The sequence below is a fragment of the Anarrhichthys ocellatus genome, unplaced genomic scaffold (genome assembly GCF_004355925.1).
Source record: "Anarrhichthys ocellatus isolate YVR2014 unplaced genomic scaffold, GSC_Weel_1.0 scaffold84, whole genome shotgun sequence".
Taxonomy (NCBI): Eukaryota; Metazoa; Chordata; class Actinopteri; order Perciformes; family Anarhichadidae; genus Anarrhichthys; species Anarrhichthys ocellatus.
In genome coordinates this window covers 707,237-717,590 of record NW_022280114.1, presented here as the reverse complement: position 1 = coordinate 717,590, position 10,354 = coordinate 707,237, and the positions used below count along the sequence as shown (strand labels likewise).

Genomic DNA, 10,354 nt, shown 5'->3' with positions numbered 1-10,354 from the left:
CTCATATGAATGTAACATCATTTATAAAAATGTATTGGATCAAGTTTCTTTACTTTCTAAAACCAAACTAAGAATTCTGCCAGTACAGGGCTTTTAATTTGACTCTTTTATTTACAAACTCTAAACAAATTTGCTTTTGATCATTTTTTAAGAATCAAGTGATGTGCTTTATTCTGTCAAGGTTCAAGATATTAGAATATACATTTGGCTTTAAAGATCTCCATTTGTACTGGAGGAAAGGTTGAGTTAATATTGCATCGGTGTATTTTATAGAATTCAAAATGTATAGAAAATACTGTACGGATGTTAAAAAAGTTCAACTTTGAATCACTTTAGAGCATGAAGGAATCAGAGGATGCTTGTGCATTGTACAGCACAGTATGCCTCTCTGGATGTATGTTCCTTGGCTTTCATATTTAAAGTTAGAAAATACACACTTTTAAATGTCCATCAGTCTCTTTGATGCCTTGTTTCTTTCAGCTCTGAACAGCAGTCTGGTGAAATGACGAACGTTACCAAAGTCTGTATGTTTGGACCGGCCCAGATCGGGGGTCTCTCACTGGTCGACATCATTACTATCCTCATGGGACAACCGGTGATCGCCAAACTGCTGTGGATCACCATCACATCCAAGAAGACTACAGATATCCTGAATTTCAATTTAGCTCTCTTCCACTACTTCCAGTACTGGATCTCCTTCTTCCATCTAATTTGCCTGTTGGTGATGACAGACACCCACCAACTAATCTCCAGGTTTCTGTTAGTGTACGTACAAATCGGGGGGCCAATGAGTTTGTCTTATATCTGCCTGGAGAGATACGTTGCAGTGATTCACCCCACATCTTATCCTCTGCTGAAGAAATACAGATTCAGGGAGGTATGTGCTCTCACGGTGTGGCTCCTCTCTGTGCCCTGTGCTTCGCTGAGTGTTTTGGGTCTGAGCGTTTCCTCCATCCTCATGCAGTCCGTGTTGAATCGACTCCCATCAAGCGTGATGTTGTCAATGGTGACAATGATGGTGGGGTGCAGCGTCATGATTGCGAGGGCGCTGAAGAAGTCCGGCCCGGGGAGAGACGAGATGCACCCTGTCAAGAAGAGAGCCTTTAAGACTGTCTGTGCCACCTCAATCCTCACCATGTCCTGTTACCTTCCAGTTACTTTAATGCAAATCTTAACATATGAGGAGGCATTCATTTATCAATGTTTGGTGATTCCAGCATCTATCTTCTTGCTGTCTGTTGCGAGTGTTGTGCATCCAGTGCTCTACCTCTCCACCCAGGGGAAGCTGCTTGCCTTCTTAAAGCCTTTCTATGCGCCATGCAGAGCATTGATGTAGCAGCAAAACTATTTGCTCTGTAAATATATAAAGGAGTAATATCTAAGTAATAATAATAACAATTATTATTATAAAAATAATTGTTATTATAATAATAATTATTATTATTATATAATTATATGATAATGTTAATCATGACAACAATAATAATATTAATAACTTTATTTGTATTCAATCCTTTAATACAAGAAATGCAACACAATGTGTTTTACAATAAAGAAGGATAGACAGAATGAATATATAAAAAACATAGTACCGGGTCAGAAGTAAACAAAGACCCTCCCAATTTCCAGCCGGATGCAAATTCAGTACAGGTCTCGATTACACCATGACAAGAATTTTTTGTAATGTGAGCTTCCCTGGGCTTTGTTGACGCAGACAGGCCGGTCGTGCGTGCCTTTTAAGTGTATGTAATGGGTCAAATTCTGCATTTTAGCCGTCTCCATCTTGTTTTTTGGCAACCATATGTAACATAAGAGGGTAAATAGAATCGAACGCTAATTAAGACATTTTTAGGCAACCAAAAATGCTAATATTAACTTTCATGAACTAAAAAGGGTTAAAGTTCAAAGGCAAAAAACATGGACGACTCCCAGACCGGACAACGCCGTGGTAGTGACCTGTCAATCATAAGGTAGCCCCGCCCTAAAGCATACCCTGCTTTATGGTCTGTTTGACTCTAAATGGAGCATCATTTACTAAATGAACATCATGCTGTATTGAAGAAGACTTGAAACTAGAGATTGAGACCATAAACTCATGTTTACAATGTTTACTGAGGTAATAAATCAAGAGAGAAGTAGAGTCATTTTCTCATAGACTTCTATACAACCAGAGGAGTCGCCCCCTGCTGGCTTTTAGAAAGAGCCAGTTTAAGACACTTCTGCATTGGCTTCACTTTCAAACCGGAAGCGTAGCGCAAGTGTACACTTGTGTACACAAGTGTATTCTCACATCATCTGATTGTAGAAATCTGGTAATCTAGATTTGAAATGCTTGATGGACGTTTAGCCAAAACAATAATGCTTTGATGGAGAAATTATACCATTGGTTTAATAAGGAGCCACGGCAGGTTGATGACCAAATGATTCATCATTTTTGCCGGTTTCTTTCAAAATGAAAATCAAAGAATGAATAATGGAAATGATATGATCATATTAAAATAATATGTAAATTAAGAGGACATCATTTTTTACAGAAGACTTTATCTTTTAGGATATTTTTTAGAAAACTATAGATTTTACAACCAGAAAAAATATTGTTTGATGGTTTTAGGTTGAGCTGTACAGCCATGTCACCAGACTTTGTCCTGTGGCCACAAACGTGGACAAGCCGTGTCTTTATCCCGTTGTGTCCCTTTAGTCTGGAGGCTGTTTTCAGGGTTCGGACCACTGTAAGTTGTCCCAGTCAGGTCGACATATAAAGAAGTACGTTGTGTTCTTTCAGTAATGTTGGGATTATATATTTATAGTGTAATCATTACATCATATTGTTTATTGCATAGTATGACATTATACCATGCAATAAACAATATGATTATGCCACTTGTAAATAAAATATTGTGATTGCAGAATTATTATATTACTACTTATTTGCCAATTCAATGGACTTTTGCTCCTGGCTGATAAAAAGTTTTTTTAAGGGATCAAGGGATCAAGGCAAAAAGTTGCTTTATCCCAAATAATTATAGTTCTGGCTATATAGCATGACCACACATACAGCTGCCAGGGTAGCTTCATACAGTGGTGGATTATAAATAAGTACATGTACTCAAGCACTAGCCTACTTAAATACAAATTCAACATACTTGTACTTTTCTTGAGTTTTACCATTTGATGTCATGTACTTCTCCTCCACTGGGGCGAACATAGTATACTGTTTACTCCACTACATGTCCTACTGTCCAGGAAAAAAAACATGATATCCAAATTTGGGGATTTTCAATGTTAGTGATAAACAGAAAGGGTGAAGTATTTCTTTATGTGTTGAAAATGTTTTCCTACTTCTTGAGCTAATTAAACTAATTTAAAAAGGCGTGTTGAATCAGCTGGAAAATGCATCTTCATGAATCTGAAACAGGACAGCGATGCTATCCAAACATGTGATGATCTTATAGAATATGATGCATTGCTGCAGATTAAACTATAGTCAGCCCGATATGAAGGAGTTACAATGCAACATATGCATTAATGCTGCAGTAATATTAATCCAGACACATCATATATATATAGAATAGTAAAACACTGACAGGGAACATTTCACTGCACAGCGAGCACTTTTACTTAAGTACGGTTTTTGAATGTTGGAGTTTTACTTGTAAGTGGTGTATTTTCATAACGTGCAAATACTAGTATAAATAGTGTTCATCCTGTCTGCAGCAGCACGGTCTGTACATTATAGCTTTTCTTGTAACAAATGTCATGCTCAGATTCAGACGTTGCCAAGTAAAAACAAAACAAAAATGGTGGTAAAAAGAACATAACATTCAATTGTCCCCTCCGTTGAATATCTCGGTTCACACACGGATGTCGAGTCTTTATTGGCATTTCGTGTTGCACGGGTCCCCGGATGAGAAGAGGCTGTACACGCTGACCACAGGGAACATGGTCACGGCTCCCAGCAGGGAGCCCAGCTGCACTACCGCTCCGCACCACACGAGGGCGCCGTGGCCCTCGTCGCGCAGGATCAGCCCGATGATCACCTTCACGTAGGACAGAGTGAGAATAAACAGGACCCAGGCCAGCACCTGGTGGAGGGAGACGGAGGTGAGCTTGAAACCTACAATTAACTCCATGTCGGTTGCCTGCATGTGGTGTTTCAGTAACGCCCACGCGAGAAAGGTAAGCATAGCCGAACAGTGTCCTACTCACAATGACGACGCCGCCGGAAGTTCCATGAACCAGCAGTGGACACGGACTCAGCGCCGCCATGCCCATTATATAAGCTCCGACCCCGCTTCCTGTCACCGTGAGAGCGCCCATCAGCAGCAGAGATCTGCGGGGAAATGACACATTACCCTTTACCCATTGTCATTTTGATGAGTCATCCAAACAACTGAATTTGTCCTTTAGGTTTATCTGGGGAAAGATTGACATAATACTCCACACAATTTATTCATACACAACAAAAGGGGGAGTTCAGTTTCCAATATAAATCAACTGTGAACTCTTTTTTTTTTTGTCACTATCTTGAAACAAAATACTAAAAACAAATTAGAATTGATTCTATGCATTTTGGACTTAGAACCAGAAGAAAAAAACACTCAAGAACATTTAAAAACCTGTGAAGTTTAAAAAATAAGTTGCTTTATTTATTAATTAATTTTCCTTTTTAAAGGGTGTTCATGTTGCCGTGACCTGAAGGCATTACGTGTCCGTGTTGTCCGTGTACACGTGTTCCCATTCTCGTGGACGCGATATCTCAGGAACACCTTCAGGGAATCTCTTCAAATTTGACACAAATGTCCTGGACTCAAGATGAACTAATTCAAATTTGATGGTCAAATGTCACTTTTTGGCCATAAATAAAGAATTCCTATGCTAATTGCATAGACTGTATATGAGAAGTGGACGTGGTCATCGTGACATCACCCATTGGTTTGTGGACTGCTGTTATGAAGCCTCGAGATCAGCGATTTGGTCGTCGCCATCTTGTCTTTTTTGCAACCAATGAATGGAATTGTCAAAGCATACCCTGCTTTATGGTCTGTTTGACTCTAAATGGACCATAATCTACTAAATGAACATCATGCTGTATTGAAGAAGACTTGAAACTAGAGATTGAGACCATAAACTCATGTTTACAATGTTTATTACTGAGGGAATAAATCAAGTGAGGAGTAGAGTCATTTTCTCATAGATTTCTATACAATCTGACTTCTTTTTGCATCTGGAGGAGACGCCCCCTGCTGGTCAGTAGAGAGAAAGCAAGACATGGGTACAAACTACAACTTGACTGGTTGGTGGAGGCGTACAACCGTGAGGCGGTAATTCTAGTTTCTCATGCAAACTGAGGTTCTAGGATAGAGGGTCTCGCAGGCTGCCCCTATTATTATCAATAATCTTTAATAGTTATTATTAGCTTCAAGGCAAACTTGTGATTTTGAGCTATTGAAATCAAACTGACTAATGTAGTGAAAAAGGTGTATCAAGCCACACACTGACCTTACGGGGAAGAACATGGCGATGAAGCAGGCGAGAGGGTTTGCTACAGCAGCCATGGTGGCTGATAAGTGATAGGTGTTGCTCCCGTACGGCAGGCACGAGTAGGACTGCACCGAGGGAAGCACCACGTTGGTCAGAGCGTTGGCCCAGGCCAGGATCACAAAGATGTACAACACCTGCGTCCAGCTGTACAAGCCTGTACCGAAGCTGCTCCTGCGCTTCTGGCTCGCAGGTCTGTACGGATCCATCATGGGCTTCTGCTCCGCCCACTTCCTGTCCTTCTCCGACTTCTCCTTCCCCTCGTTGGTGTATCGACCGCTGGGACGCTCCCTGGCCACGGACGGGTGGTAGTTCAGCAGCAGGAACGCCACCAGGCACACCAGCATCATGGCGCTGAGGAAGAAGAAAAACACCTCGGCGGAGAAGTTGGCCGGCTGATACTGGGCCCGCAGGTCAAAGGTCACGGAGCTGTCGGAAGAGTTCAGGGTGTGGTTGAAAGACCCGGTGCTGTTTATGCAGTGGACCACTCCGACTCCCTGGATCAGAGCCACCAGGGCAGGCAGCAGGCCGCTCAAGCCCTCCCCAATGTAGTACGTGGTCAGGTACCGAGCCTTGAGACGCATCATGAAGGGGAGGAAGGTGACGGAGGAGGTGCAGTCAACGGTGGCGATGAAGAAAGTCAAGACGAGCAGGGCCACGCTGCGAGGAGCGCCCGCCACCACCACGGTCTCCTTCCAGAAAAAAGCCAGCAGGAAGCTCGCGGCCGTGCCCAGGCCGATGATCGCGTATATGACGGCCGCTTCGTTCAGGGCGCCGGGCCGGAAGCGGTGCATCAGGGTGACGAAGAGGGGCCCTACGTTGGCCATCTGGATGAGGACGGAGAGGTACGAGGGCAGGTACCAACCCTCGGGGATGTGGGGGACGACGAGGGGCAGCTCCACCCACAGCCCGTTGATGGAGACCCAGGAGCCCATCCCGAACAGACACGCCAACAGGTGGGTGAGAAGGGACATGTTGGAGGCGTGTTTCTAGTGCTAGGAAACAAATCCATTATTTGTGTATTAATTATGGTTAGTTGCATCCCAACTTTATCAAATGAAGTCTGACCTCAACCCAACTACTATATCGATTGCTATGAATTCTGGTACATGTATGCCTGATCCCCAGATGATACATCCTATCGCCTCTGGTGGATCACTTGCAAGGAAAATTTGTCATCTTTTTATGTGGCTCTCCAACCAGAAAGCAGATTTCTCCTGCTTACGGAGCCGTGCTGGCAGCGCCTACACGTACCAGGATGCTGTTAGAAAAGTTCACTCAAGCCGATGTAAAAAATCACTATCACAGGACATTTATTCTTGCAAGAAGGAACAGAGTTGAATCACATACGAAATGTAGCTCAAGGCTGCTCGGAGATCTGTCTCCGAGTCTCTTGATATTCATGCTGAGTAAACAACATGCAGCGGGCTGGCACAGGGTCATTTACGTCACAAAGGGATAACACATGAATTGCGTTTCACACAGTACGTAGAGTATCTGGAACATCACTTTAACAATTTGTTCTAGTACAAAGGTCACTTTATCGTAATCAGGAAGTCATGGTCGCAAATCAGCCAGGCGTGAGTATTGACGCCTCTACAGGTTTATTATGGCTTATTTAGGGTAAACAGCTTGAAGTGTTCTTTCGGCCGTCAACTGCTTCTTCATAGACTAAACATTTGCTGAGACACCGAGTGTCACAGGAAGTTCACACGAAACCATTTGAGGACACATCTCTAAACACTTACAGAGGACATGAGCTAATGTTAAATGTATAACATTCACTAATTATTAAATGCATGATAATTAGTCATTTGGGTTTTTTCCCCAACAATGCATTGCACGCCAGCATCTGTCCAACGTCGCCCTCATTCCCACTCAGCAGCCAGGAAGTAAGACACGGCAAACTTCCGTTGGTCTTGTAGCACACACTGATTTATCAATAACACTAATTGGACATTCACATAAAAGGTGCCAAATGTTCCCTTTAACTTTTCATTTTGCACCATATTTGGGTTATAATTTCATCATAAAAAAAATGTGCAAATCACAGTTTATCTAATATTTTTGGTCACCAAATTCCTGCAAAACGCTTTAATTGCCTCTTGTGGTATTTGTGTGTTTAGCACATGTTAGCACTGACATGCTAAACTAAGAAGGTGACCTTCGTCAACATTCCACCTGCTAAACATCAGCGTGTCATTGTGTGCATGGCTGTAGACTCGGGCTACCATTATCATTGTCATCTGTCAATAATTATTTTACTCAATCAGTCGTTTTGTCTAAAAATATTCAGAAAGAGGTGAAAAAAGTGAATCTGTGTTTCCCAAAGCTCACGATGGCTTCCTTAAATGTCTTGTTTTGTCCACAACTCAAAGACATTCCCTTTACGGTCACAGAGGAGTAAAGAAACCAAAAATAAATCACTTTCAAGAAGCTGAGATCAGAGAATTTTGACTTTTTCTCTCCTGAAAAAATGAGTCAAACCGATTATCAAAATAGTTGGCAATTCATTTATAGGATGATAACTTATTGATTGATATTCACAGCTCTACTGTAGACTCTTAGGTGGTCTTTTATACATTGTGGCTGCAAACCAGAGGGTAATACTATCTGTAAAGGGACAGTTCACCCCAAAACACAATTCATAGTCTCATTTATATATCCACGCGTATTGTTTTTCAGTGGAATGTGTTGAGTCACTGCTGACGATTTATTTTACAGCTCCGTCATTTCCTAATGTTTTCGTATAAATGTATTTTCTGGAGAGAACTATGCTATTCGTTATAAAATATGAGACAACAAAGACTGTATTCAGTTAGCATAACAACAATTAGTTCATACAAATGAAGTGTGCGACCTGGAGAACCTTTTAGTCGTTGCACAGCAGGTCAGCTGAACATGAACACAAGGCGATGCAATTCAACGTTTATGAAGAATAAAGTTTTCAGAAATAAATAATACGTGAATCATTACTTTGGGTTCAAATAGAGCCATTCTCTCAATGAAAATAAACAAGGTATTTCCTTGTTAATCAGTACCAGATTATACAGTTCTTTCAAAATATTAGAAATTGATGGACCTGTAAAGTATTATAGAGTAATCTTGTAATTATATTTGCAATATAAGAAGAAAACTCAATTCATCTTTGGGGTTTGACTGCATCATCGCAGCAGCAAAGAATGAGAATGAAAGTGAGTACAAACAGTAAGACAAGTGAAGGAAATGTCAACGATAAACTCAAAATCACAGATTAATGTGTGACCACCAAGTAGCATCCCTCCTGCAGCACTCGTTAAATGGCTGTGTGTGTGTGTGTGTGTGTGTGTGTGTGACTTGATCCTGCATGTGGTTAATGTTTACCGTCTGTTTAATATGAAATGAACGCCGTTTGATTTTGTGCAGATTTCGCCGTCGGCCACGTGAGCAGAAACGTGATTTCATCCACGTTTGGTTGTTTTCTTCTGATCACAGGCAGGGTGTGGGTTAAACCCGCTTAAAACACCAAGCATACAGCAAAGTACAACATGGCCACCTGCTGCTCTGGTAACTGTTACATAACCTGAGAAAACATCTGACCGGTGCATTGTTTATTGGGAAAAGAGTCTTTGATCAGAGAAAAGAAAGAGTCGGAAGAGAAGTTAGATCTTTCAGCACAATCGTGCTTTTTAGTTAAATTCATATTCAGCGTACAGACATTAGAATATTATCTAATCATCAAATAAACATCTACACATTTTGATTGACATTCTGTACAAAAGAGTTTCCCTGACACACCATTTAAAACCAATTAAATGGATGAAATGCATCCCTGCAGATACTCACATGCTGCTCGGTGGAGAGTTTGGAGTTTTCTGCAGAGAGAAGGAAGCCAAAGTCCTTTGCAGTAAACTCTGTGTGTGTGTGTGTGTGTGTGTGTGTGTACCAAGAAATTAAGACCTCCTCAGGGGCGAGTGGGTGTGAGAACATGTAGCCAACCATGACACATGTCTTGTTAACCGCTCATTGTCTCAACCTTAAGTACCTTCACTGCCGGGACTTTGAGGATGATCAGTAAACATCACGTTGTGTTTTGCAACTGCAACTTTTTTGTTTGTTTTTTTGCCTTGAGGCATTTTTTTTTTTTTTATCAGTGAGACGCATTCAAGAATTTGCTAATACTGCTTAAGGGGATCATGGGAGCAAGAGGTGAAAATGGCGGACAGGTTATTACAAAAACCCCATGCTCTAAAAAATAGAAAAAGGATTAATATAATCGTATGTAAACAAAAATCCAAATGAACTAAAGCCAATCTGTGTTTATTGAATTGAACAAGTGAGTCATCATATGTCCAATATTTAAAGGAAAAGTTCAACATTCTTGAGAAATAGTTAGTGGTGAATATCAATATCCCTCTCATAAATGTCAGTTAGAAATAAGACAACAGCCAGTTAGCTTAGCTTAGCGTAAAGACTGGACACAGGGGGAAATGGCTTGGCTAATTGATCAAAGTCCACCCGACTAAGAAATAGTCTCGTACGTTCCCCTCGTGAAACCACAACATGTCTTAGTTTCACTTTGATTTCCATAAGAATAAAACAAATGAGATGAAACATGTTCATTAAAGAACTTTAGAGACAAAGCCAGGCTAGCTGTTTCCCCCCGTTTTCAGTCTTTATGCTAAGCTAAGCTAACTGGCCATACCTTCATAATTTGCATACAAACATGAGTGTTACATAAACTCTTGGTTTCCCAAAATATCGGGACCATTCCTTTATTTTCACGTTTTGCAATGTAACTAGCAATGTTCTTCAATGTGTACTTTATTTAAATATA

At 41.1% G+C, this 10,354-nt stretch overlaps 1 protein-coding gene across 1 annotated transcript; it reads right to left on the bottom strand.

The window, feature by feature from the left end:
* Positions 1-2,183: 2,183 nt before the first annotated feature.
* Positions 2,184-9,533, bottom strand: slc52a3-2a (solute carrier family 52 member 3-2a). The gene is made up of 4 exons (XM_031874688.1): positions 9,364-9,533; positions 5,500-6,533; positions 4,207-4,330; positions 2,184-4,082 (listed from the first exon to the last, which is right to left on the bottom strand). The coding sequence occupies exons 2-4, from the start codon at positions 6,510-6,512 to the stop codon at positions 3,873-3,875; spliced, it is 1,347 nt and encodes a 448-aa protein (XP_031730548.1). The 5' UTR covers positions 6,513-6,533; positions 9,364-9,533; the 3' UTR covers positions 2,184-3,872.
* Between the last annotated feature and the right edge of the window lie 821 nt (positions 9,534-10,354).

Excerpts from the sequence above, each read along its gene's own strand:
- slc52a3-2a (XM_031874688.1), bottom strand. The coding sequence starts at position 6,512 with ATGTCCCTTCTCACCCACCTGTTGGCGTGTCTGTTCGGGATGGGCTCC. Across the intron at positions 4,331-5,499 it reads GCCATGTTCTTCCCCGTAAG|ATCTCTGCTGCTGATGGGCG; the intron begins GTCAGTGTGTGG and ends ATTTCCCCGCAG. Across the intron at positions 4,083-4,206 it reads CTTCCGGCGGCGTCGTCATT|GTGCTGGCCTGGGTCCTGTT; the intron begins GTGAGTAGGACA and ends TCCCTCCACCAG.